General features: G+C 49.1%; 2 protein-coding genes across 13 annotated transcripts in view; one reads left to right on the top strand and one right to left on the bottom strand.

The window, feature by feature from the left end:
• EXOSC7 (exosome component 7) overlaps positions 1-5,420 on the bottom strand; it is a 36,693-nt gene extending 31,273 nt beyond the window's left edge. Inside the window, exon 1 of the mRNA XM_060630797.3 lies at positions 5,290-5,420. Within this exon, the coding sequence (XP_060486780.2) occupies positions 5,290-5,346 (57 nt within the window). The 5' untranslated portion in view covers positions 5,347-5,420. The remainder of the gene's footprint in view (positions 1-5,289) is intronic.
• A 153-nt stretch (positions 5,421-5,573) lies between these two features.
• ZDHHC3 (zDHHC palmitoyltransferase 3) overlaps positions 5,574-27,545 on the top strand; it is a 59,734-nt gene continuing 37,762 nt past the window's right edge. For 5 of the 12 annotated variants that reach the window (XM_060630780.3, XM_060630782.3, XM_078443177.2 and 2 more), the window contains exons 1-3: positions 5,574-5,688; positions 24,115-24,448; positions 24,877-24,974. In XM_060630780.3, coding sequence (XP_060486763.2) covers positions 24,139-24,448; positions 24,877-24,974 — 408 coding nt within the window. In that variant the 5' untranslated portion in view covers positions 5,574-5,688; positions 24,115-24,138. Of the gene's footprint in view, positions 5,689-12,009; positions 12,318-21,838; positions 22,415-24,114; positions 24,449-24,876; positions 24,975-27,545 lie in introns of those variants that run through there. The other 7 variants (XM_060630783.3, XM_060630786.3, XM_060630784.3 and 4 more) reach the window with 3 other exon arrangements.

Raw genomic sequence — 27,545 nt, 5'->3', positions numbered from 1 at the left:
CACAGAGCCCGACACGGGCCTTGAACTCACAAGCCGTGAGATCATGACGTGAGCCGAAGTTGGACGCTTAACCGACTGAGCCACCCAGGTGCCCCAAATCCCCTTTCTCTTGAGATAATTCAATCATCTCTAGCCTTCCACGCTGAAAGAGTTTCAATCTCAATAGCCACAGCCTGAACCCCTAATGGGGTCACCGTGAAGCCTGGGGCTACAGTGTGTATGGTTTAGGACAAAGTCATACTTCTGATGGAAAAAACAAACTTGAAAAGGAGCCAACGTTTCTTCAGGGTTGGCCACACGCCAGGCGCCGTATATTTTGTCATCTCATCATTCCTCACAACCCCATTCGGCCCCCAGATGGACATGTTCTCATTTTACGTGTGTGTGTGTGTGTGTGCAGGTGGGGGAGCGGGGTTAGCTCCACTGCTCAGATAAAATCTCTCCGGCTGTGAATGGCAGAGCTGGGAAAGGAGCCTGCAAACACAGTGGGCGACCACGTGACCTCAGGCAGGCGGGAGCTGAGACTCCACGGCAGGCTCTCAGCTGGACCAGGCCAGTGGTCTGCCCAGGGGCCAATGTCTGCTGGCTGCATCAAAATCTCCCAACACTTTATGACAATGTCCATTCCCAAGCTCCATCCCCAGAGGTTCTGATTCAGAAGGTCCGGGTAAAGCCTGGGAATCTGTACTTTGTGGCTGAGTAAAAGGTACTTCCAGGCGTCAGAGTCACTGGGCTGTGACGGAGGTTAGCGATGTCTTCTCATGAAGAAAACACACCTCTAGCCAGTGAAGCAAACTCCAAAGAGGACAAATCCTAGATTCTGCAAATTCTGAAATCTGTCCCCCAGTTCCTGAATATTGTAAACAGAGAAAAAAAGTTTGAGACACAAGTTAGTAACACAAAAGCTGTACAAGAAAAGGCAAATAGGGTTCTAACGGAACTTATAGCCAATACGGAAAAAATACTGCCTGAAAAGATAATAACATATGTCATACACTTTTTAAAGTCTAGAAAAATGGTACAGGGGGTGGGGGGTGAGTCAGAACTTTCCCTCCTCCTTCCTGTTTGCTCACATGCTTCCAGATGAAAAAAGAAAGAGAAGTAGAAATGGGGATTCTCTCTGGCCTTTGTTTTCAGATCCTTATTTAAGGAAGGGAAGACAATGGCTTTCACTGCAGGAGGAAAACAGCCTGAGGATCTGGTATGGGCTCTGCAATCAGACAGATCTGGATTTCTGTCCTCGCTCCACTACACATTTTCTGTGTCACCTTGAACAAGTGACTTAGCCTGTCTGAGCTCAGTTCTTCATCTACAACGTAGAGATTAATAATATTTACCTTCAAGCCTGTTTCAAAGATTCAGTGACATAAAAATCATAACATGTACCTAACAGGGGTGCCTGGGTGGCTCAGTCGGTGAAGCATCCGACTTCGGCTCAGGTCATGATCTCGCAGTTCCTGAGTTCAAGCCCCGTGTCGGGCTCTGTGCTGACAGCTCAGAGCCTGGAGCCTGTTTCGGATTCTGTGTCTCCCTCTCTCTCTGCCCCTCCCCCGCTTGCATCTCTGTGTGTGTGTGTGTGTGTGTGTGTGTGTGTGTGTCTCAAAAATAAAGATAAAAAAAAATTATAATATGTACCTAACAAAAGTGGGACATCCCAGCCTTCAAGGGTGAGAGGCAACCTAACAGAAACCAGTCCAATCGTATGCTAACAATATTGATGGATCAACCTTTCCATTTTTCCTGCCCCACTCCCTCAGATCCATTCTCCATCTTTCTCTGCTCTCATCTGTGCACCAGGCTGACTCCTTCCAGACTGCATCACCTGGGCTCCCTTTACTGGCTTGTGGCTGGGTTTGGTCAATGAAAGGTCGAAAAGGAGAGGAGACAATGCTCCCCGCTCCCTATCCCCAGCACCCCTAATTGGTACCACATTTCTGACAGCACCTTCATCTACCCAAGCCTACAATTTCTGTTGAGCAGTCATTCCTCCACTGTTCTAATTATCACTAGCATCTGGTAACACAACTGCCTCCTTTGGCCCCCTTCAGCCCAGGGGTAACATCTACTCCCTGGTTGCTCATCTTTGGGCTTCCTGATCTCTCTTATTGATCCTTGAAACCACCCCCCCCCCCCCCCATAGCATTATCAAGAGTGATATCATGAAAGTCTCCTGAATTATCTGAATGAGGTTCCGTATTCTGCCAGGACCTAATGATTCATCTTGCTTGTTCTCAAACTGCTCTCTCTCAAGTGTGCCTCATCCTCCCAGTGGCCGGCTTGAGCCTGTCTATCCATTCCCTCAGGAAGGGATGGTTTCTTATAGAGAGGAACTGTAATCCCAGGAGCTAAGAGGTAACCATATTCTTTCTAACACATGGCCTGAGAAACAGAAAGCCACTCTGAAGACAGGTAAGAACAAAGCAAAAGCGTAAAAGCAGCAGAGCAAGGAAGAGCCTGAAGATGACCTTGAACTCCTGGAGAAACACTTGTAACCTTCTAATACATACTTTTTTTGCTTGGGCCAGTTAGTTGGTTACCATTACTAGCAACTGAGTCCTCAACACACATTGTGAGGTTAATTTCAACTGCTTCTAACCACCACCAAACCAGGATGAAATACCCCTAAGATAGTAAAGGAATCAAAGGCTGAGAAGAAAGGGATGACAGAAACTGAAACTGACCACACTGAACCAAAGGTGAAAAATTAAAAAAAACGAGTAGGTCTATAGGTAAGGGCAAGAACAGGATTCCAGTGAGGCACTACTGGCCCTCAAAGACCAAAACAGAAGTTGGTCAAAAGACAAAACAAAAGTTGAGGTGATTTAAAAAAAATTAACTCAGTCTTTCTTTCTTTTTTTTTTTTAATTTTTTTTAAATGTTTGTTTATTTTTGAGACAGAGAGAGACAGAGCATGAACGGGGGAGGGTCAGAGAGAGAGGGAGACACAGAATCTGAAGCAGGCTCCAGGCTCTGAGCTGTCAGCACAGAGCCCGATGCGGGGCTCGAACTCACAGACTGTGAGATCATGACCTGAGCCGAAGTCGGACGCTTAACCGACTGAGCCACCCAGGCGCCCCAGTCTTTCTTTTTTTAATGTTTATTTTTTATTTTTTAATGTTTATTTTTGAGATAGAGCGTCAGAGTGAGAGCAGGAGAGGGGCAGAGAGAGGGAGACACAGAATCAGAAGCAGGTTCGAGGCTATGAGTTGTCAGTACAGAGCCTGAAGCAGGGTTCAAACCCAAGAACTGCAAGATCATGACCTGAGCCGAAGTCGGATGTTTAACCGACTAAGACACCCAGATGCCCCAAAAGTTGAGGCGATTTTAGAACTGAGTCAGTGGAAGCTCAATCACCTGCCTTCTGACCTTTATTCAGATGGTATAAATTCAGTTTCCCTCCTCCATAAATACAGCAATTTTGTGGCCAACATTAATAGTCCTTATGAAGAGATTTATTTAAAGTCAGTTACTCTGTATGGCTCTACCATACACAGAACAGACCATTTACCAACAATTGTGGCCCTAATATGTTCATGGTACTGGTAAGACAGAGGTTTAATTTTAAAAATGAAAACAATGTCCAACTTACCTCCCTTTTAAGAAATACCCTACTCAATGTCACTGAGTATCTACTAAGTGCTGGACACTGGCAAGGTTTTAAAAGTACCATACAGACAAATCAACAGATTATTACCTCCCAAGATCTATGATGGAGTGACTGAGCCTCTAAAACTCCTAGGATCAGGCTTCTAGCCACCTCTGCAACCTAATCTCCCACCACTACCCCCAGCCCACCCCTGTGGCTCCACACTTTCTCCACCTGAAAGCCTGTGGGTAGACTCAGCCTCCCTTCCTCCTGCAAGGCTCCAACCTACTTAATTAATTCTTAAGCGCACTGAGAGCTCAGTTCAAATACTATTTCCTTAGGGAAGCTTCCCCTGACTTCCCAGACTAGATCAGGTCCCTGATTTTTTTTCCCTTTACAGCTATCAGTACAATTTCACATACAAACACACAAAGAGATCTATAATTTCTGTCTCTTCCTTCTAGCATGGGAGCTATATAAGGGCAGGCTCCTTCCTATCCCTTGAGTCTAGCTCAGTTCTAGGTTGAATGAATGAATACTGAGTCCTGAAAATACACAGGAGGAACACTTGACATAGATTAGGGGAGCAATTCCACCTCCTTAGGGAAGCCCTCCGAACATCACAGACCAATATTGTATAGCTCCTTTAATCCCCACAAACTATACCACTCCCTTAGCAAACATCTTATATTCCATTGCCTTTACTTTATTCATCTTTGGAATAATAAAGGAATCAAAGGCTGACGGAAAGGGGACACCAGGAAGTAAATTCGACCCTACTGAACCAAAAGTGAAAAGTAAAACACAAAATGATTAGGTCTCTATGGGCAAGAACAGGATTGTGGTGAGGCTTTGCCCAGACATTTGGGGATGTGTTACAGATAAGGTACATCTGGGTAGGTTACCGATAAGGTCACACTTGGCTTTCCCTGGTAGTTCATTAGGCCCAGCATTCTCCAACTCTCGCTCTGGAGAGGTCAAGACCTGGGACTGAAGACTAAGCACAGAAGATCTGACTATAGTTACAGCTGCCTCTGGGAATCTCAGACCTCCACGGCAGAACTAAGGCCACCAGCTGTAAATCCGCCTTTTTTTTTTTTTTAAAGTAGGCTTCACGCCCAGCGCAGAGCCCAACCCGGGTCTTAAATTCAGGACCCCGAGATCAAGACCCGGGCTGAGATCAAGAGTCCGGTGTTTAACCGACTGAGCCTCCCAGGCGCCCCTCCGGTGGGCGATTTGTATTTTCAAAGCGCTTTCACTTCAGTGTCTTCTCTCCTTGTGCTTCCCAACCACGAGGTAAGGAACAGCGGGCCAGAAGCCCACCGCCAACCCCCATTTCCTAGTAGAGAAAAGCGAGGCTCAGCCCAGTGATGCGACGCGCGAGAGCTGAACAGTCTGCCCCGGGGGCGATGCTCCCTCATTGAGAAAAGGCCTCAGGGACTGCCCACCCCTTCCCATCCAGGTTTGGAACCTTGTACACGCGGAAGGCTGCAGGTACGCACACAGTCCTAAGTGGACGCTCGCCGTGGGGTCCTGAACACAACCGCATCGCGCGTTTCGGGCGGCACACGTCGGCCGCAGTGCTTTCTAACCACAAGGTAAACCCAGCCCGCCGCCTGGCCGCCGCCTCCCGAGCGAACCGAGGGCGCGCCGAGACGCGCAGGGCCAGGGGCACCCGGGGCCTGACGCCGCGGCGTAGCTACCTGAACGCCGTGCACGATATACACCTTCTCGGCCTCGCTCAGCGCCACGGACGCCATGCTGCCGAGCCGCCCCGTTCGCCGCACGTCATCGGCTCGCGTCGCTCCCGCGCCGGCCGCGCCCCCCCTCACCCCAACCCATGCGCTTGTGCGTCATCAGCCGGCGCGGCGGCCGCTCCTGCAGCCACCGCTGCTGCCGCCACCGCCGGCAGCTCGATGGGCTTCTCCTGCGCGCCGCCCCGTGTCTGGACGAGTCCAGGAAGCCGCGGCGCCTCGTGCCGGGGAGCCATCGCTGCAGCCCGAGGCCGGGTCCCGGGTCGGGGGCTGCAGGGGGAGGCGACGGCGGCGGCGGTGGGAGCCCCACCGGGGGCCTGGGACTGGGGAACTGCCTCCGGCTTCACGGTCAGTGGGGAGGGGGAACTGGGGTTGAGTGAAAAAGGCTGGGGTGAGGCCAGAGGCGTGGGCCGGGGCGGGAGCTTAGGACTTGCAGTGGGAGAGGCGCGCGTCGCAGTTTGCTGGGAGCTGGAGTTGAAGTAGCAGGTCGTGCGTGCGCGCGTGTGTGCGTGTGCGTGTGTGAGAGAGAGCGAGAGGCAGAGGGAGAGGGAGAGAGAGAAGAGAGACCGACCCCGAGTGAGGGGGGGCGGACGTCGTGATTGTCCTGAGGGGCTGTCTCCTTGCTCTCCTCCTCTCTTCCCCCCACCCCCCGCCCTCCCTCCTGCGTTTCCCTAGTCCCTAGAATGGTTGAAAAGAAGAGACGTTGAAGCCCTCTTTACTTCCTTCTCGGTGGGAAGGGTCCGAGCCAGAAGTGAGTGCCCATTAGTCCCGAGGCGTCCTACACCCCAAGGATTCCACCTCCCTGCCCGCTCTCTGGGGCCGACCAGACGCACACCCAGAACCTTGCAGGATCCCCCTTGTCCGGGGTGGTCGCTGGAGCATTCTCCCAGAGGAGGGGGCAGAGTCTTGGTAACCGGCGCTGGCGAAGGACACAGTGCCCAGCCATCTCCAGCGATGGCTGGAAGCTCGGCCTGAGGGAGTGATCGCTGGGAGCTGTGGACTGTTGCCCCCCCCCCCCGCCGCCGAAAAAAAGCCAGACCTGGCGGTAGCGAAGTAAAAGTATGGGCCTTAGATATCCAGAAAGGATACCTGCAAGGTGAATATAGGGTCACTGAAGGAGCCCATTAAGGTGAGGCAGATAGGGTAAGTACAGATTTTAAAAAGGTTATGTGGATAGATGGGGGAAAGTTAACCCAAAGTGATTGAAGCAAGGGGATCTGATGACTTTTCTAAATGTCCCTCTTCTAAGGAGCCTCCCTGTTCTCAAAAGCGAAAGTACAATAACCCTTGACAGCTTAATCATCTAAAGAATGTATTTCTCAGATAGTAGCTTCAGTACTGTTTCACAGATTACTGAGAGCTTACTATGGATGGGCTTTGTGCCAACCTTGGAACACTAAAACAAATAAAACACAACTTCTGCCCAGAGAAGCTCCCCAGGCAGAGGGAAGGACTCTGGGTCAACCTAACCACAGGACATGGTTAAGAGCTATGATGGTGGCACCAATGAGCACACTGGGGTTAGGGAGGTGGGTCAGAGGAGGGTACAGGGAAGAAGGACCTGCCCATACTCTTTAAGTTCTAAACTGCTGAGTTCCAAAATAAATGATCACTTCTTAGTAGACTGGACATCAGTTCTTTCTTATGTCTCTACATAGTTCTCTGTAGGTGCACTTATAGGGAAGACATCTCACGTGGTTGGACTTTGCCCTTCAGGGAAACTGGGAGAGGTGAAGCCGAAAGGGTTTTCTTCTGAATGAAAGCACAGGTGCCCCACCTGTTGTGGCACATGGGGATCTTTCTGATGAGGTAACAAGGGACTGCTGATGTTAGAAATGATATTTTCTTCTAGAAGATTGCTCAGAAAGTAGAGACCCTGGACATGGAATTTTAGTAGCTAGGATATCTAAGAGGATTGAAGGTTTAAAAGGTGGCAGCAAATGGACAGATTAGAAAAGACAGAAGGGGGGCTCAGTCGGGTAGGCGTCCAACTTAGACTCAGGTCATGGTCTTGCGGTTCGGGAGTTGGAGCTCTGCGTTGGGCTCTGTGCTGACAGCTCTGAGCCTGGAGCCTGCTTCAGATTCTGTGTCTCCCTCGCTCTCTGCCCCTCCCCCGCTTGCGCTCTGTCTCTCTCTCTCAAAAATAAACATTAAAAAAAATTTTTTTAAAAAGAAGGAAGAGTCTGAGTTGGATACCATGGAATCATCTTTATATAGAAATCTTTCAACAGGTCTTTAAAAATATAGAACATATATTTGAACCACTCCCCTGACAATTGGCTAAAGTTTCCTTGCTGGAGAAGGGTTGACAATAATAATATTATTATGATATTAATATTATGAATGATGTCTGACATTTTAGGCTGACTAGGTCTGAAAGGTGTAAACAGTGGAATGTTTACTTTAAATTCTCTACTGAAACAACAGCACCTTCACTAATCATTCTATTCCAATGTTTCCAAAACATTTTTTATCACATTGGTTGTGACAATGCATTACACATGTTTAAAACTCACAAACTCAGACTTCTTTTTTGATTTATTGAAGCAGTTCAAAGAATGCACATTAGCCAGAAAACGAAGAAGCCAAGGGTAACACCTTAGTCTATAAAACCAACATGTTTTCCCATCACTGTCAGATTCCTTGGGGGGCATACTGTTTTGTAGGTCTGTCCATTCTGAATCTCTGTACTCTATTAATTTTTATTTAACACTAACTTACATAGTGCCCGTTATGTGCCAAGCACTGTTCTATCCTCACATGAGCCCTATGAGGCAAGTATTATCCCAGTTTTACATATTGGGAAACTGAGGGGCAGAGAGGTCGATTGTCTTGATCAAGGTCACAGGTCACATGACTAGAAAATGGCAGGGCCAGGATTTGAGACCAGGCAATCCAGCTCCCATCCTTGCACTCCTAACCATCCCTTTATGCAGTCTTCCCACCAGGCTCCCCTTTGTTTTGCTGGAGTATTTGGTGAAGGAGGGCTGTGTTTGTTATGGAATTGATAACTGCCCTAGGAGCTGTACTTTTTATTCCAAAAACAAAGGAGCTCTTCAAGCATAAGTTCACATCCCTTGAATCCTTTTTCTAAAGGAAATGTAGAAAACTACATAGAACGTGGTGCTGAGGGGGACACTCCGATGTCTGTTTCAGTCAACCCTTGTATTATTTTTTTAATGTTTATTTTAATTGTGAGAGAAAGAACGAGAGTGGGGGAGGGGCAGGGAGAGAGGGAGATACAGAATCCAAAGCAGGCTCCAGGCTCTGGGCTGTAGCACGGGGCCCGACACAGGGCTCGAACCCACGAACTGCGAGCTCGGCAGAAATCGGCCGCTTAACCCACTGAGCCACTCAGGCGCCCCTCAGTCGATCCTTTTAGATAAGGGAAAAGGTTACATACAGGCCAAGTACAGCTTAACTCAGAGTAGCTGAGGAGAGCCCTCAACAACAGAGAAGGATGATGGATCTGGGACGGAGGACTGAGATAGGCATGGAGACCCAGATTCTAACCATGTGCCTTCCTCCCAGAATAGACATCCGGAAGCTCTTCAAACAGGAAGTGTTTGTTTGCAGGCCTGGGAGTGTCTAGTGTTCTTGTGGGCCCAAAGAGATGAGACACTGAACACACCTGCCTAAAAGGAGTTTAGGATTTGCTCTAGCTGGGGAGCCCAGGCACTTGAACAAGCGCATGAACAAGACAATGAAACAAAGTGCTCAGTTGAGCCCGTGTAGCAATTAGACGTGAGGCCAACCTATAATAAGGCGCTAATTGTGCAGGCCAGGCATCAAGGGGGAGAGGTAAAGGCCTGCCGCCAGCCACTCGCAAGCAACAATGACATTACAGAGGTGGAGTAAATCTGTCCCACCTAGCCTCGGTTAATTAAAGCAATAAAAGCCAGTTACAGAAGAGCTTGGGGCAATGCTGAGTCTGTGGGGTCAAAGTTGCAGAGAGCTCTTCAAAGCCCAGCAGGGGAACATCTTCTTTCCAGTCTTTAAGAGAGGTAGCCAAGTTCTAGGCTTTTCTTTACCTTTGCATTTTCACAATCAGCCCAGCACCCCAGAAAAGCAAAAGTGAGCGACCCGGTTTCCCTATAGAACTGTTTCCTTTAAACCCTCTGATTTGTCCTGCCTGTACCTTGTCTGAAAACACACTTGATGTAAATAACCTGTCAGTCAGGCCAGCAGGTCTTGCTCTTCTAGAAATTACAACTTGTAATTCCACTGGTAGAAAAATTGATAGGAATACATGGGTGACGCTTATTCTCATTAGAGGAAGGGTCTTCACGTGTGTTTCATTTTGAGAGGGCAGCGGGGTGCTTCTTACGTGTGGAAAAAAAGGGGTCACATATTCTGATTAGCAAATCTGGAAATACTTAAGCACACTTACACATGCTGATAGCCACAGAATCCAAACAGAAATGGTGGAGTGAGGTCTGGATATTGACCTGTTGGGGAAAAAAAGGAAGCAAATGCCATGCCTCCAGTTTCTTCCTGGTTTTGCATGTTTTCATCCTTTGCTTTCCTCTTTGAAAGCGGATTTCCAGAAACAACGGCTAGGTTATTCCTGGCTGTGAACTCTGAAGGTAAGAAGGCTCCAGTTCTGTGTCCCACCTAGTTCAGTTATTCTTCCAAGAAATGCAGGGAAATACCAAGAACACTCCATCTTTTCTGTCCTCCAAACTAGAACCTTCCAGGGAGGTAGAAACTTGACATTTGAACCCTGAATTTTCTGGGCCACCCGAGACACGAATTTCTCCTTGTCAGGGTCTGTGGGGATGGAATGCCTTTGGGTGGGATAGATACCTCACCTTAGAAAAATAAACCTAGCGGGACAAAGGCAGTTCTGGCCACGGTTCTGTTGCACTAAGTATTGGCTTTGCTATGTGTGTGTTCCTAAACCAAGAGATAGCAGACAATCTAGAAAGGCCAGATGATGAGGAAAATAATGATCTATGGTGGAAAGACTACTGGGTGTCTACTCCAGTGATCTGGGCTTTGCTCACGTCATTTTTTGTGATTTTGAGTAAGTCAGTTAACCTCTCTAAGCCTCATTTTACCCTAAAATTTGTATCTTTACCAGATGGTAAATAAAGCTCAGGACCGATCATTACTTAAACAATGAAAAATGGTCATTAGATTTTAAGGTTTCTCTCTTCGGGGCACCTGGGTGACTCAGTTAAGCATCCGATTCTTGAATTCGGTTCAGGTCATGATCCCAGGGTCATGGGGTCAAGCCCCACGTCAGGCTCTGAGCTGAGCGTGGAGCCTGCTTAAGTTTCTCCCTCCCCCTCCCCCCAATTTGCACATTCTCTCTCTACCAAGAATAAAATAAAATTTATTACAAGATTTCTCTCTTTTACCACTTGGATGCATTTTGATAGTGCTTTTTCCACTCTGAAAAAAAAATTAAGTGAATTAACAAAAGGAAATGGTAATTACATGCCATACTTTAAAAAAAGAAATTTTTTTTTAATGTTTTATTTATTTCTGAGACAGAGACCGAGCATGAGCAGGGGAGGGGCAGAGAGAGAGGGAGACACAGAATCCGAAGCAGGCTCCAGGCTCTGAGCCATCAGCACAGAGCCCGACGCGGGGCTTGAACTCACAGACCTCGAGATCATGACCCGAGCCAAAGTCGGACGCTCAACCGACTGAGCCACCCAGGTGCCCCTACATGCCATACTTGATTGAAAAACTGAACACGCTCAGGAAGATTGCTAACAGTTATTGGTGGATTTCTGTTTGAATATTAACAAACAACGAGGAAAGGGAGTTAAGGGATGCTTTTGGTAGAAATATAAAACCCAAGAAATTCACAATGAAAATATTGAATTTGTTCACGAGAACAAAGGAATCAGAATCTCAACCCTGAAAGGGATCTTAGCAATCAGCTCAGTCTTCTCTCTTGTTTTGTAGAAGATGACACTGGGGCTCCTGGGTGGCTCAGTTATTTAAGCGTCTGACTTCGACTCAGGTCATTATCTTATGGTTCATGGGTTCGAGCCCCACATCGGGCTCTGTGCTAACAGCTCAGAGCCTGGAGCCTGCTTCAGATTCTGTGTCTCCCTCTCTCTCTGGCCCTCCCCCACTCATTCTCTCTCTCTCTCTCAAAAATAAGCATTAAAAAATATATAGTTAGATGGATGAAGACACTGAGGTCCAGGGAGGGCAACTGTGTCGCCGGAGATCATGAGATAGGAAGCTGTAGGAGTGGGAATAGAATTCTGGCGTCCTGACTCCAAGCCCAGTATTCATTTAGCACTAGCATCCATCTGTCTCCAGAGCCCTCAAATAGGTGCCAGAGAGCCTGTTGACTTGGTAGGCAGGGGCTACGGACTTGGACAGCCTTGTTCCTTGGTCCCGGGCTCCTCCAAGGCTCTGCTCTTGCATGGCACTTACTGATGTCTGGGATAAGTGGTATCAGACGTCTGAAAGCTAACTGGCTGCCCTGCTTGTGGCCCGGTGCCATTGCAGTGACTGTTTTCTCTTTTCTCTCTCGTAGCTCTTCTCAGATCCCTCCAAGGGCTTTTGCTTTTAGTCTTTCAAAAAGCCAAGCTCTTGCCTGGGTGATGTCACAGTGGCTGCTTGTCCGCACGTGGCACAGTGTGGGGACAGGTGCTGTTTTCAGCACCCTCAGGTGGGACCCTTTGCTGGTTGGTCTCTGCCTAGCATGGGGGGCTTTCTCCCCGAAAAAGCAGCGTGCTGGAACTTGGCCCCACAAGAAGCATCCCCCAACAGAAGCAGGTTTGAGGGACCCAATCTTAGGGTGACTCTCCTGGCTGAAGCTTCACATCCTTCCTGCTTCCTAGGTTAAGGCAGGATCAGCCTTCCAGATGTTCGCTGGTGCTCAGCCAGGGCCCCACCTGAGAGAACAGAATGCTTAAGTTCAGGCCTGGGGCCTGTGAACGCCCCCACACGTGGCCCACCCGATACCGCCACCTCCTCATAACCGTGTGTGGGCAGGACACCAAACAGTAAGTCCCCCAAGGTCACGGTGGAGGCCCCAGTACACCTCTCCCTTTGGTTTTCTAGTTATGGGGCAAAATGAATGGTTGTAGTGAGGCGTAAACAGCAGGCTCTGGAATGAGAGCAGGCTTGGGAGCGTACCCTGTCAACTGCTTCTTAGAAATAGGAACTCAGCGGGGCGCCTGGGTGGCTCAGTCGGTTGAGCGTCCGACTTCGGCTCAGGTCACGATCTCCCACTCCGTGAGTTCGAGCCCCGCGTCGGGCTCTGCTGACAGCTCAGAGCCTGGTGCCCGCTTCAGATTCTGTGTCTCCCCATCTCTCTGCCCCTCCCCTGCTCATGCTCTGTCTCTGTCTCAAAGATAAATAAAAACATTTTAAAAAAATCTTGCTCAGTTGGTTGAGCATGACTTTGGCTCAGGTCATGATCTCACGGTTTGTGGGTTGGAGCCCCTTCATCGGGGTTCTCTGTCAGCACAGAGCCTGGAGCTGCTTTAGATTCTGTGTCTCCCTCTCCCTCTGCCCCTCCCCCACTCATTCTCTCTCTCTCTCTCTCTCTCTCTCTCTCTCTCTCTCTCTCTTTCTCTCTTTCTCTCTGTCAAAAATAAACATTTAAAAAAAAAAGAAATAGGAACTTAGGCAAATCTCTCCATGCCTCGGTTTCCTCATCTCAAAGGGGGATGGGAAAGCCAGGGTTTATATCGACAAGATAGAGTAGATGTGCAGATCAAACCAGATGAGACATGTCTAGCGCCCAGCCCGATGCCTGGCAGGTAGTAGACACCCAGGAAGAATCCGGGCCCCGCCCTTATATTCAGCGTGCCTACCCGGACAGAGGCCAGAAGGCAGTTCAGGGCCAGATGAGACCACTGCACCTGATTACAAAGGGTTCCCATTCAGTGAGAGTAACACACTCTGACGGTGTTGAAGGTAGCTAGGTTGGTGATACATTGTTACCTTTGGAAAGAGTTTGCTGCTAAGTTGCAGATTTCTGGAAGGAGTTCCTTCAGGGAGGTGGCAGCACAAGCCAGTGGTAGATACCGTCCACTAGACCAAGAGGGGAAGTTAGCCCCCTCTCTAGATGTTTTTTTGGAAGTTGAACTCACTCCTGGAGCTTTATTTCTTTTCTTTTCTTTTTTTTTTTTTTTTTTTTGTTTTACATTTACTTATTTTTTGAGAAACAGAGCGAGACAAAGCGTGAGCAGGGGAGGGACAGAGAGAGAAGGAGACAGAATCTGAAGCAGGCTCCAGGCTCTGAGCAAGCGGTCAGCACAGAGCCTGACGCAGGGCTCGAACCCACGAACTGTGAGATCACGACCTGAGCCGAAGTCGGACACTCAACCGACTGAGCCACCCAGGTGCCCATAGAGCTTCATTTCTTTACCTATCTATAGAGCGGGCTGGACCACGGAGCACCTTGGTGCCTTAGTCAGTTGAGCGTCTAACTCTTGATTTGGGCCCACGATTCGTGGGTTCAAGCCCTGTTTTGGGCTCTGTGCTGACAGTGTGGAGCCTGCTTGGGATTCTCTTTCTCTTTCTCTCTCTTTTTCTTTCTCTCTCCCTCTCACCCACCCCCCAAAAAATAGGCTGAACCAGAGTTTGGAAGAGGTCAGGTAATTCCTACAGTCTCTTTCTGAAAGGCTGTGTGTTAAAAAAAAATTTTTAATGAAATGCTTTATCTATGTCCTCCCTCATCATAGGCATTTAGTTCATGTTGGTGCATGGCTGAAGACAGCACTGCATGTTTTGTCTAAAACTTATATTTTTGACAAAATCTCCAATGGGCTTCGATTTCCTCATCTATGAAACAGAAGGAGTTTGACCAAAATCGAATAGATGGTCTTTAAGTTTCCTTCCAGCTCTAAAATTCTGGCCCAGACAGTGATTTATATTTATTTATTTATTTATTTATTTATTTATTTATTTATTTTATTTAAAAAATTTGTTTTAATGTTTATTTTTGAGAGAGAGAGGGAGACAGAGAACACGAGCACGGGAGGGGCAGAGAGAGAGGAAGACACAGAATCCGAAGCAGGCTCCAGGCTCTGAGCTGTCAGCACAGAGCCCGACGCGGGGCTCAAACTCACGCACCGCGAGATCATGACCTGAGCCGAAGTCGGACACTCAACTGACTGAGCCACCCAGGCGCCCCTGATTTTTATTTTTTAATCAGTTAATTTTAAGCATGGTCTTGTTTAAAGTCTCGTGAATTTTCCACATTGTTATTACATATCACGAAGCATGCCTAGAAAAGGAGAAAGTAGAATGTGTTACCCAAACGAGTGTAGTTCCTACTGATCCCCAACGTTTGTGACCTATGTTACGGCATATCCTATATGCGGGTGTGTGTTTTTTTAATAGATCTAGAAAGTCACGAGGTGGTGAACTAGTGGAAGGACTGTTAGCCCCCATGAGCCGTCCAAATCCCAGACTCTGTTCTGAAATGAAGGCCTACTGTTAGAAGTCTGCGTGTGCACACAAGTGGGTTTTAAAAGAAGGTGTGGCCAGGGGTACCTGGGTGGCTCAGTCAGTCAAGCACGGACTTCGGCTCAGGTCATGATCTCACGGTTTGTGAGTTCAAGCCCCGCATCGGGCCCGCTGCTGTGAACACAGAGCCCACTTGGATCCTCTGTCTCCCTCTCTCTTTGCACCTCCCCTACTTGTGCTTTCATCATAAATAAATAAATAAGAAAGAAAGAAAGGCCAGTTATGAGGCACGAAGGCAAATTTAGCTTACCGACCACTACCTGATTTTCTCCGTAAACTTTAATGTCTATGGGATTTGGCTTGGGGATGTGATGTTTTACCGTTTTGTTTTGTTTTCTTTAAGTGTTTTGTTGAAGGTTGAGTATGTCAGAAGACAAGAGGCGGGCAGAGCGTGACAGACCCTCCACGGAGGGAGGAAATCATGTTGACCTAGAACAGGCCAGGTGCTTTCCCTGCCTGGACACCCTCCTTGGCTGGCAGCATGTGATACAGATGATAAGGCACCTTTCCTTTGAACCACACCCTTACCTTTTGGGGAAAAAAAAGTTAGTGACTCATTTTGTTTTTGGTTTTGTTTTTAATGAAATATATCAAACATAGTGATTCGGGGCTCATTCTTTGTTTTTCTGAGAACCATCTAAAAATGGGCATAAAATTGGGACTCCTGGCTGCCTCAGTCGGTAGAGCTTGCGACTTTTTATCTCAGGGTTGTAAGTTTGAGCCCCACACGGGGTTTAGGGCTTACTTAAAAATAAAATCTTCGAAGGAAAAATAAATGATAAAAAATGGGTATAAAATTTACAACCCTTTTAGATCCTAGCACAAATTAAGAGAATTGTAGCTCCGATTAATTCGTCTTTTACTTTGCTTCAGGTTCCTTTCTAAAGCTTCTAGGATATAGACCATTTATTCATCTTTGAAATTGTAGGGCTGGCTTTTGAACGCTCTTAAGTCTATCGCTCTGAAATGTGAGAAATTCTAAAAGAGGCAGACACCATATTCTTGAGACAGTGGAATTTAAACCTGGAAGGTTATTGATATACTCGTTAAGATGAATTTCTTAACGTTAAGATGAATTGAGAAAAACGGTAGAAATATCAGAAAAGATGCTACTTTCTTCCAGGGGGCCTTTTAAGGGATTGTAGGGGTGGACAGAGTTATTTAACTGCAGTAAAAGTTAGTTTAATTGAGAGTGCAACATTTAGGGCAAGTTCAAGAGGATACAAGACAAGCCCCCCCCACCCCCCAACGGCAATTCAGCATAATACTAGATTTATTCACATGTTAACTATTCACCTGAAACAAATTTTGACCTAAGCTAAAAGCCTTCTAGTTAAGGGTTTCTACTACCTTGCTATGTTCATGACATCTGCTCCCCCCTCTTTAAGGGGATGAAATTGAGTTTCAACTATATAGTTCCCACTTGTAGGGATCCAGAAAGCCTAATCCTTAAAAAAAAAAAAAAAATTGTTTTTTGAGTATTTGTATGATCCTTTTCTCTATGTCAAGGGAAAAAAATTGCACCTGATTGGAGTTGATGCAGACAGATATTTCATACAAGCCATAATGGTTGGGTTTGTTTATGCTGCTTTAAATCTGTACAGTCCCAAAACCTTCTTCTATGCTATGGGTGACTGCATGCGTGGATGTGAGAACGTGAGTGGGTGTGGTGTCTTAGGAAAGTAAAATTCACAAAGTACTTCGAGATGCTTCTAAGGATTTCAGATCTAGCTCCGCTAATCCATGACTTCAGTATAGGATCTTATGTCATGAAAGCCGGTGAAGTTGGCAATCTGAGAGGATCTGCCGTCCCTGGGACCCTTGTTGGATTGAGAACAGTTGAGTTTGGGGACTCTGATGCATCCAGCACAGAACTTGCATGTCATGGCTTTGATCCTTGCGCATAAAGCCTGGGCTTTGGGTCAGTTGTCTTAGGGCAGGTGTTGGATTTATAAGGATTTGCTCCTCATTCGACAAACGATGATTAAGTCCAGGCACTAGATCTGGACTCTTCCCATCGCTGATGGTCAACCTGCAGATGGGCCACAGGGAGATGGGGCCTGTGAACTTGGCCTTAGCATCAGCCTCTCAGACCCCTTTGGTGTGGCTCCGCTGTGGATGGGCAGCACGGGAACGGAGTCATAAGCGGCATCCCGCAAAGCCAACGCCACACCCCAGTCCCTGGGGCTTGTAGGGCCCCGGGCTGCGTTTCACTAACCACATTTGTGTCTGCCTGTCTGCGTGAGTGGAAGGGCACACTTGTGGTCAGGGATAATGAAGCATGTGAGTTATTGATGGATCTGGAGGCAGTGCTCCGGACCAGATGCAGTGGCATGTGTTTTTGTTTCAGGGAATTAACACTAATTTCAGTCATTTCTTGCGTTTTGTTTCTGAAAGTCTAAGAAGGAAGGCTAGAGGATTTCCTTAGATTTACCCCACACTGCCCCAGACAGAGCTCAGATGGTCATTCTGCCAGTGCATCTTCCTTCTCGTGTGGATCTCTAGCTCTAGGGAGCCTCAGAAGTCCTCTGCTTCTGTGAATCCACCTCGGACTTCCTTACCCCCAGGGCTTAGTCCCTCTGCCTTTCTGGGCCTTGCTGCACTCCTCTGCCAGGCGGAATAATAATTACTTCGGGCCTGGATTACGTGTGGACAGGCCAACTCTTTTTAATGCTACAGAACCCTTGGCCAAAAAAAACACAACACAATTACTATAATTAAAATTGCAAAATGATCACTGTTTTCAGTCTTTCTTCAGAAACAACATGGAAGAGGAACAGAAAACCTCCTTCCACCCAGCTGGAACTCTCACCTGTTGCCTGAGTGCCTGTCTGGGCTCTTTGGCCTCTGGTGGACACTGAACCCTCTCGTCTGTCTCGTCTTTCTTGCCTGTCAGCAGTGCCCAAGGGGCCTTACTAATAGCGTGATTACCATCCTCAGAGCTTTCTCAGAGACTGGGGTGCCTCACCAGTACCCCCAGGGTGAAGTCCCAACTCATCATGAAGCTCAAGGCCTTGTAAAACAGCCTACAGAACATAACCCTGCCTTTAAAAAAAAACTTTTTTTAACGTTTATTTATTTTTGAGACAGAGAGAGACAGAGCGTGAACGGGGGAGGGTCAGAGAGAGGGAGACACAGAATCCGAAACAGGCTCCAGGCTCTGAGCTGTCAGCACAGAGCCCGACGCGGGGCCCGAACTCACGGACCGCGAGATCATGACCTGAGCCGAAGCCAGACGCTTAACCGACTGAGCCACCCAGGCGCCCCAGCCCTGCCTTTAAAGCTTCATTTCCACCTAACACCCCCACCCCCTGTGCCCGACACAGCCCAGGTGTGTGCACACTCACACACAGCACCCTGGACATCCTGCTCCCCCGGGCTGCATCACCACTCCCCCTGCCTTTGGGCAGAACACTTCACCTGGCTCCGTGGCCTGCTCAGAGCCCCTCCCTTTAGATGTCCTGGCCGTGAGAAAGCCTATTTATCTCACTTCTGGGCTTTGTTTGCTTTGGGGTGGTGCTGTTTGCCTCTCCATTGTGCTGTTCATTAGAAACCTGCGTGTTAGGATCATTGTGGGGTGGGTCTGTGCAGTTTCTGTATCTGTTCCCTCAAGAAATATTGATTTGAGCATAAACTCATGAGATACCAGGCTCCAATGCTAAGCGAAATGGGACCTGCAGGTTAATAGAACAGAGCAAATAAGACTAGTCTTAGCAGATGGGAGCTGGGAGAGAAGAATGGCAGGGCCCCAACAGGGCAGCACATACACATTATTGCCCTCACCATCCCTTGTGTGGGAGCCCCCTGCATAGTTCCTTATATATATATATATAGTGGCTGCTCCATGAATATCTTTTTGAATTGAAACAAATTGAATTGAAGACAGAGTTAAGAGGGTAAACAGGGCAAAGGAATGAGATGAAAGGGGTGGAGAGGGAGAATGGAGGAGGCTGCCCCTCCGAGGGCATGAGCTGGCAGGCAGGATTGAAGCCTCCCCCCCACCAGCCTCCTTGCGTGTGCGCCCCAGAGGCCTGAGCAAACACTCCGTGCGCGCCCCAGAGGCCTGAGCAAACAGTTCTGCCCAACTCTGGCAAGCAAGGACTCTCATGTGGGGAGTAGGTTATGGGCAAAGAGCCACTTCTCACCCCCAAGGATTAGAGTTTCCCCAATTCAAACTAGAAAAGGAAAAGGGGTCAGTGTTTGGCTTTCCGAGTGCTGTCTTCAGGGGCAGAGTGAAGGGAAGGTGTGCGGTTTGCTCCAGGTGAGTTTTCCCCCGTATTTCTCAGATTCTCAGTTGGCTAATTGAAGGAACAAATCCTTACTGGAACACTACTTCATTCCTCTTAAGGGGCCTGGGGGTTAGGTGCACTTTTTATAACAGTATGCCTTGATTGGTTTTGAGCAGGGTATTTTGAGACTCTAAAGTGTGGGTTAGAGTGTGAACTTCAGCCCAACACTTGGTGTCTGGCTCTGCCTGGTGTGCCCTTGGCCGAGTGCTTTCCCAGATCGCAGACTGTCCCTCACCAACGAGGGGCAACAGGACAACAGAGCTCCTCTATGCACATCTGGTCCCGCATTGTTTAAGGATGGAACATTCCAGTTACTTAAGAAAGAGTCATGGCCCTCCACCTACTTCATAGTCCTACTTGGTGCACCCTCCACCATCTAGAATATGGCCATGCCCCAGAAAGTAAGGCACACGGGGCCTCCAGAGGTGGGCCTTTTACTCAAGGCATTTTACTCCAGCGTTCGTGTAATGACACGCATAGTAAGTGGCCACTATGTGCCAGGCCCTGGGCTAATGAAAAGACATCCAGCCCAGGAACTGTTTGGCGGGAGAACATAGCATCTTCCTAAAGTCCTGTTACCTAAAATGAGTACCCTTCTGTTACAAAGAAATCTAATCGTGGTTTAGTTTCATTTGTTTTCCAGCCTTCGGCCCGTCAGTGATCATAAATGGACAATTTGTCGGGAGTCACTGTAGACACAGAAATGACAGTAGCCAGCAATGGAACAGGAAGACAACCATACAAAGGAGACGTTGGAATTAAAATTATAGTAGTCTGAACAGGCCAGCTGGTGTGAGGCCGAGAGTCCGCAGTGAATCTCTGTAACCCCTGAGGACATCATTACCTAACACACTCCAGTAATTGATGTTCTGGGTAATGACCTTAAGTCACTCCAAAGAAATGGATGGTTATTGTACTTAAGACAGGGACAGCTATCAGTATCTTTTTTTTTGTCTTTATCTTACTTGCATTTTTTATTTTTCATTTCTATCTTAACCATCCTAATGGTTAAAACGTGGTTACCGGGAAATTTACTTCTGCGGAAAGGCCTATTCCTCAGCACGATCACACATACGAAACATCACCCCAGTTTACTCACGTTGCCATTTGTGTAGTCAAGAATGAGTAACTGTCAGAGGACAGAATACGGTCAACTAGTCCAAATATACTGTGAGCATAATTTCATCACTGGAAATATCTGAACAGGAGCATCGTTCTAAAATTTATTTGCAGTGATCGTGCATTTCAAAAATTCACACCTTGGGGCGCCTGGGTGGCTCAGTCGGTTAAGCGTCCGACGTCAGCTCAGGTCACGATCTCCCAGTTCGTGAGTTTGAGCCCCGCGTCGGGCTCTGTGCTGACAGCTCAGAGTGTGGAGCCTGCTTCCGGTTCTGTGTCTCCCTCTCTCTCTCAAAAACGGATAAACATTTATTTTTTTTTAAACGTTTATTTATTTTTGAGACAGAGAGAGACAGAGCATGAATGGGGGAGGGGCAGAGAGAGAGGGAGACACAGAATCGGAAGCAGGCTCCAGGCTCTGAGCTGTCAGCACAGAGCCCGACGCGGGGCTCGAACTCACGGACCGCGAGATCGTGACCTGAGCTGACGTCGGACACTTGACCGACTGAGCCACCCAGGCGCCCCAAAAATGGATAAACATTCAAAAAACACACACACGCCTTTCTGATCATTGAAGAGCTTGGTGGAGTACACAAGTGAGCTGATGCCCAGGCTGCAGAGGACAGGAGGTTATGCTGCCACAGATGTTGGAGGGGTGGGGCGAGTTGTGACCGACCGCCAGTGTCACACTGAGCTGCTCAGTGGGTGGCTAACAACGGCCTGAAACCGTAGGTCAGCAAACTTCTGCACAGAGCTAGAGAGTAAATACTCCAGGCTTGCCGGTCAGCCAGCCTCCCTCACGGCTGCTCAGCGGTGCCAATGCAGTACAAAAGCAGACATAGACATTATGTGTCCAAATGGCATGGCTGTGGTCCAATACAACTTTATTGGTTTAGAGCCTCAGTACCCACAAATCCGTACGGCAGCAGGAAAAACCAAGGGAATAACATGGGCATTGTCAAAATGGGGAGCTTCGATCAGCTTTCGAATCGCTGTGGGATTTCGTGGGATTTCAGCCTTCCACTTGTTGGCTTTGGGTTGAGCGGAGCTGGGAATTTTAGAATTTGCTGGGCCCAGGTCGAGTCCTAGACATCCCTGTCTACGAGCTCCTGCTGTCCTTCCGTGTGGTGCTTCAGAAGGTATACTTACATCTTTAATGCCTCTGAGCTGTCACTGGCAACACTGGTTGCCATTGTCTTGTGGACAGCACTGGCTTGCTTTGTTAGAAGATTCTGGTTGGTGGCCTATTGGGAACTGCTGCTCTTACTCCTACTTGGGATGGCCATTCCCTGTGTGTTGTGACTTCTCTTTCCTCAGCTCCCAGCAGAGGGTACCCAGCATGTGATAGTCCCTCTTGAGTATTTGTTGAGTCGACGTTGCTTTGGACAAGTACACACTACGCGTTTAGCTGCCTTTCGGCCACTAATTCTCCGCCGTGCTGGGAGGGGAGGCCCTGGCCTTGTTCTTTCATTATTAGTCTGTGCAACTTTTGACTCCAGAATGTCTGTCGTTTTGAGTAGTAGTTACTGCTGTACCCTCTCAGCTTTCTAGACACATCCGTACTCGTCATGATGGTAGCGTATTCAGTCCAGATGCTCTTTCTCTGTGGGGGAAGCAGGCAGTGGAGGCAGAAGGCAAAGGGTGAGAAAAAGCCGACACAACCATTGAAAGTTTGCACTTGCCCTTTAGAGCCACGGTCTTCAGAAAAACACACGTCGCCGGTGCTGCTTTTGAACGATTTCCTCTGCTACGAAGTGAGTAGCGTTCTCAGAGGACCAAGATGTCCTTTGCTGTGCTGCGGACTGTGCTACGGCGGCTTCTCCGCGGCCCCGCCATCAGGGTCAGCCCCCGCCGGCACGGTTTCTGACTGAGAAACCCATCTGGTGATGCAACAGGCCGCCACGTGTACGATAAAGAATCGGAGGAGGGAAATCTGTACTTGCTATGTTTTGTGGCGCGTGCCGTGGACAGATAGACTTCATTATCGATCCGTAGCTATTTCGTTGCTGTCTCCAGAGACGCAAGCTGCAGCCGTTAGGAAAAAGGGGCATGTTGCTCAGCGCTTGTTTAGGAAGGAATGGATGTCTTTCCTAGAGACAATACGTGCGTGGTGTGTGAGGGCTGTTCCAGGCTACGGGATTCATCACGGGCACCTCCTGCTCCATCGGCCCTCACACCAGCCCTTTGACGAGGAGGCTGGGGTGAGGAGGCAGGTGAGGCGACCAAGGCTCATGGAGCCCCACAGCCAGGCGGTGCGGACACACTGTTGGACTCATTGCCCAACATTCTCCACTTGACCCCGTCACCCAAGAGGAGGGCAGAGCTAAGGGAGTCTCTTATTCCCGGAAAATCAACCGTTTTGGCCCTAGGATTAAAAAGCCTGGTTTGTTTCGAGAACCTTCCCTATCTAGGTTTTGCTTTTACCATCAGCTAATGCAGTAGTAAGTTAGCATGTCTTTTTTTTTTTTTTTTAATTTTTAATGTTTATTTATTTTTGAGAGAGAGAGAGAGAGAGAGAACAAGCGGGGGAGGGGCAGAGAGAGAGGGAGACACAGAATCTGAAGCAGGCTCCAAGCTCCAAGCTATTATTAGCACAGAGCCCCATGTGGGGCTCGAACCCACAAACCGTGAGATCATGACCTGAGCTGAAGTCAGACGCTCAACTGACTAAGCCACCCAGGCGCCCCCCCCCCCCCCCCCCCGTAAGTTAGACTGCAACTTAATGGTTGCAGCTTAAGCCTGGTTCTGGTGAAGCAGGTACTCTCGTTCTGCTCATCCCTGTTAACCGCAGACAGCCTCAACATCAGTCTCTGGGTTTGTCCTTGGTGTAGAGGCAGCAGTGTTAACACTGAAGAGTTTTCCCAGAGTGCCTGGCACTCTGTGCCCCATCTTGCCTTTGAAGTCACAACTGGAATATAATCTGTTGAGACACTGTCTTCCCAGCAGATCCCTAACAAATGAAGAGACCCGCGTTCTAGTCCCACTTCTGAGCTGGTGTCCTGTGTGTAGCTGTTGGTCTGGCTGACCTTGGGTGAGGCATTTGCCCTTCAAAGGCTCCCTTTTCATTATCTGTCATGCGAAAGGCTTTGGGCAAGGTGGCCCTGTTTTGCAAACGCTAAGTTAACTCTCAGAAATAGGGAAGAGAGCTGAGAACTCACTTTTTTTTTTTTTTTTTTTTTTAAAGGAAACTCTGTGCCCAGCATGGGGCCCAGACTCACAACCCCAAGATCAGGAGTCACATGCTCTAGCAGCCAGGTGCCCCAAGAACTCACATTTTATTTATTTATTTAATTATTATTATTTTTTTAATGTTTATTTACTTTTTAGAGAGAGAGAAAGTGGGGGAGGGGCAGAGGAGAGAGAGACATAGAATCTGAAGCAGGCTCCGGGTTCTGAGCTGTCAGCACAGAGCCCGACACGGGGCTGGAACTCACAAATCGCGAGATCGTGACCTGAGCCGAAGTGGGATGCTCAGTCAACTGAGCCATCGAGGCGCCCCAAGAACTCACATTTTATTTATTTTTTTTTTAATTTTTTTTTATAATTTTTTTTTTTAACGTTTATTTATTTTTGAGACAGAGAGAGACAGAGCATGAACGGGGGAGGGTCACAGAGAGAGGGAGACACAGAATCTGAAACGGGCTCCAGGCTCTGAGCTGTCAGCTCAGAGCCTGACGCAGGGCTCGAACCCACGGACCATGAGATCATGACCTGAGCCGAAGTCGGACGCTTAACCGACCGAGCCACCCAGGTGCCCCAAGAACTCACATTTTAAATGAACAGAAGGTTTAGGCGGCTTTCCTGCAGGAAGTTCGCACATCGATCCTCATGGCTCGCTTTGGAAAGATAATTTTGTCAGGTCTCCTTGATAACAAGACAACGCCAAATTTCTGGGTTCTTTCTTCTCTTCCAGATGCCAGTATGGACAGAATAGCTTATGATGCTTATCCCCACCCACCACTTCCGAGACATTGAGCGGAAGCCAGAATACCTCCAGCCGGAGAAGTGCGTCCCACCTCCCCACCCCGGTCCTGTGGGAACCATGTGGTTTATCCGCGACGGCTGTGGCATTGCCTGTGCCATTGTCACCTGGTTTCTGGTCCTTTACGCGGAGTTTGTGGTCCTCTTTGTCATGCTGATTCCATCCCGAGACTATGTGTACAGCGTCATCAACGGAATCGTGTTCAACCTGCTGGCCTTCTTGGCCCTGGCTTCCCACTGCCGGGCCATGCTGACGGACCCCGTGAGTATGTCTGGGCTTGTTTTGACCAGCCCACATTCTGCTCCTCTGGTCCTGGCATGGCCGCAGCCTGCATGTTCCTTCCCCTGGACCTTGGGCGTGTGGAGATCAGGAGGGCCAGGGCTGGGGTGGGGAAGTGGACTCAGGGCCCCCGGAGGACGCCATCAGTGCCACAGCTTACCCGTCTTGGTCGAATGATTCTGTCCGTATACTGATGTAGACGTTAATGGAGGCTGCTCTGGGAGAGCTCCGGTCCACGTGAAATCCAGCCTCTAGTTAGAAAGGCTCAGCCCGATAAGCATGGCGACTGGGGGCCGGTCATCAGAGTGGCAAGCATGCTCGGGGGCCGGGGGGAGTTTGGTCAGCCCGGGGCTTCCCGGTGAAGACAGGACTGCAGCTAGGTGCTCTCGAAATTAAAGCCATATCCAATTCCAGGAACCTGCACGGAAATGGCCTTCACTTTGTTTGGGCGAGGCTCGCCTTTTCCTGAAAAGCTGGACAAGCCTGTTTCAGGCCGCAGCAAGTGCCTCTTGGTGAATATCTGTGGGGAAAGCGGTGGTGTTCTGCCTGAGGACTTAGCGAAATATACCAGCTGTGCAAGTGGCCATTGAATGTCGTGTACCCTGGCATTAAATCCTCTGTTCCCGTTCATTATCTTGTGTAGGGAAAGGAGAGCGCGTGATTTGATAAAGACCTCCTGTGGCTTAATTGTTTGAGTGCGTAGGACGAGTGTGTTTAAATTAGGAAAGGGAAGACACCGCTAACGGCAGTGGCCACACAGACTTTGTTTCTGTGAGCCCCGGGGAGAGCAAACTAGAGACCCTGGGTCCCGGGCTGGTTCCCTTCTCAGAGGGCTCCCTTTCCTGCGGGTTCAGGTGGTGGGTGTTACCCCATCCCCCGGGGAGAGCAGCTTTCGCAGCTCAGTTCCGCGTCCAGATAGCCCCTCTTCTCGCGCCAGCACCTTCTGCGGGGTCACCAGACAGTCGGCGCCTGAAGGAAACCAAGTTCAGATTTCCCCTGCTATCTGAGAGCAGACAGTTCCCGGGAAACCTTTCATAAGCTAGAATCACATAAAGCGAAGAAGCAGTTGCCGTTTTGTAAGAGCAAAGCACCCTCTTCAGATTTGTTTCGGTTGGCAAAAACAGGTACTAAAGTAGGTCTCTTGGAAAAGCAAAGCGACGTAAGGAGAACGGTTTATAATTGAGGGGAAGCCTGTGCCCGGTTATGATCGGGGTGCCCTCTGTCTAGAGAAGACGGGTGAGGCCAGCCCCGTGCGACTGAGGCTGTGGCGGAGGAAAGCGCCAGTTGCCGTGGAAGAGCAAGGGCGGGGACGTTCACCAGTCTGGACGGCGTTGGCCGCTCGGCACACCCAAGCCAGGTCTTGTGAGCGCTGTGTATGCTGTTAGGGGAGGTGACGGGCGGTAGGGAGGGAGGACACTGCTGGTGTGCCAGGCAGAGAGAGTAACATGGACAAAGACACAGGAACACAGGCATGTGGCTCCTCAAGGCCCCCAGGAGCTGTTTGCGATGGTGGGAACTTAGGAGGGCGATAGGTTTGGGCTGGCGGTGTGGGCGGAGTGCCAAAGCAGTTGGGTGACGAGGGGCAGTCTAGAGCCCCTGAGGATTTTAAATAAAAGAGTGGCAGCGTGCCTGGGTGGCTTAGTCAGTTAAGCATCGGACTTCGGCCCAGGTCATGATCTCGTGGTTGTGAGTTTGAGCCCCGCATCGGGCTCTGTGCTGACAGCTCGGAGCCCGGAGCCTGCTTCGGATTCTGTGTCTCCGTCTCTCTCTCAAAAATAAATGCACATTAAAAAAAAAAAAAAAAAGTGGCAAGATGCAGCTGTCATCTTACAGGGATCACTCTGGCAGTGGTGAGGAGGAGCCCTGGGGGCACCGCGGGATGGGATCCAATGAATGGCATGTGCATTGAGTGCCTCCTCTGTGAAAGGTCCTTTTTGAGCAATGGACACAGCTGTGAGCAAGTCAGACCAGACACCCCTGCCCGCCTGAAGCTCGAGTCCCGGCACAGGGGTCAGGCAGTGAAGACATATGAGAACAAGGGAATTTCAAACAGCGATGAGTGTTTTAGAGACAATCGAAGGGTGTGACCGAGGTGATGTGGCAGTGACTTTTCTGCGGCGCAGGGGGCCTTCTTTACCTGAAGGGAGTCTGAGAAGACCTCAGAGCAGTGCCACCTGACTGAGACCACGAAGCTGTGAGTCAGGCAAACGAAGCTTTGAGGGCAGAGCCTTCCGGGAAGAGGAGAGAGCAGGTGCAAAGGCCCAGAGGTGGGCGCGTGCTTGGGGTGTTTGAGGAACAGGACTAAGACCTGGGTGACCAAAGCGTGGTGAGTCGGGGCAAGAGGAGCCAGAAGAGGTGTGTAGAAGCCAGATTGGGCAGGACCCTGAGGGCCTCACGAAAGCTTTGGTCTTTACCCTAAATGCAGCAGGAAGCCATCAGAGAGGCATGATGTAACCTGATTTTTTTTTTTTAAATGTTTATTTAATTTTGAGAGACAGGGAAAGAGACAGAGTACGAGCAGGGGAGGGGCAGAGAGAGAGAGAGGGAGACACAGAATCCGAAGCGGGCTCCGGGCTGTCAGCACAGAGCCCAACGCGGGGCTCAAACCTATGAACTACGAGATCATGACCTGAGTCGAAGTTGGACAGTTAACCGACTGAGCCACCTAGGCGCCCCGGCATAACCTGATTTTTAAAACGACAGTGCCTTGTGCTTGTGATGGAGGTGGGGCAGAAACCCAGGAAGATCACCGGGATTGCAGTGGCCCACACAGGACGGGGTAGTGGCTCAGACCAAAATGGGAGGTGTGAATCTGGGCAGAAGCTATTGGATTTGGAGTATCTTTTCAGCCACTGATTCTCAAACCTGGCTACACATTGGACTACTTTAGGGAGCTTTGAAAGAGTACCGGTGCCCGGGCCCCACCCCCAGAGATTCTGCTCTGATTGGTTTGGGGCAGAGCCCTGGGTGTCAGGGTGCTTTAAAGCTCCCAGGTGTCCCTTGTGTTCAGCTAGGTCTGAGAAGCTCTGTGCAGAAGGGTTGATTGACCGAACGGAGAGGGACTGGACAGTGTGCCGTCCAGA

This window comes from Panthera onca, chromosome A2, assembly GCF_046562875.1.
Source record: "Panthera onca isolate mPanOnc1 chromosome A2, mPanOnc1 haplotype 2, whole genome shotgun sequence".
NCBI classification, from domain to species: Eukaryota; Metazoa; Chordata; class Mammalia; order Carnivora; family Felidae; genus Panthera; species Panthera onca.
Note: the sequence above shows the minus strand (reverse complement) of the source record. Positions and strands in the feature narration are given on the sequence as shown.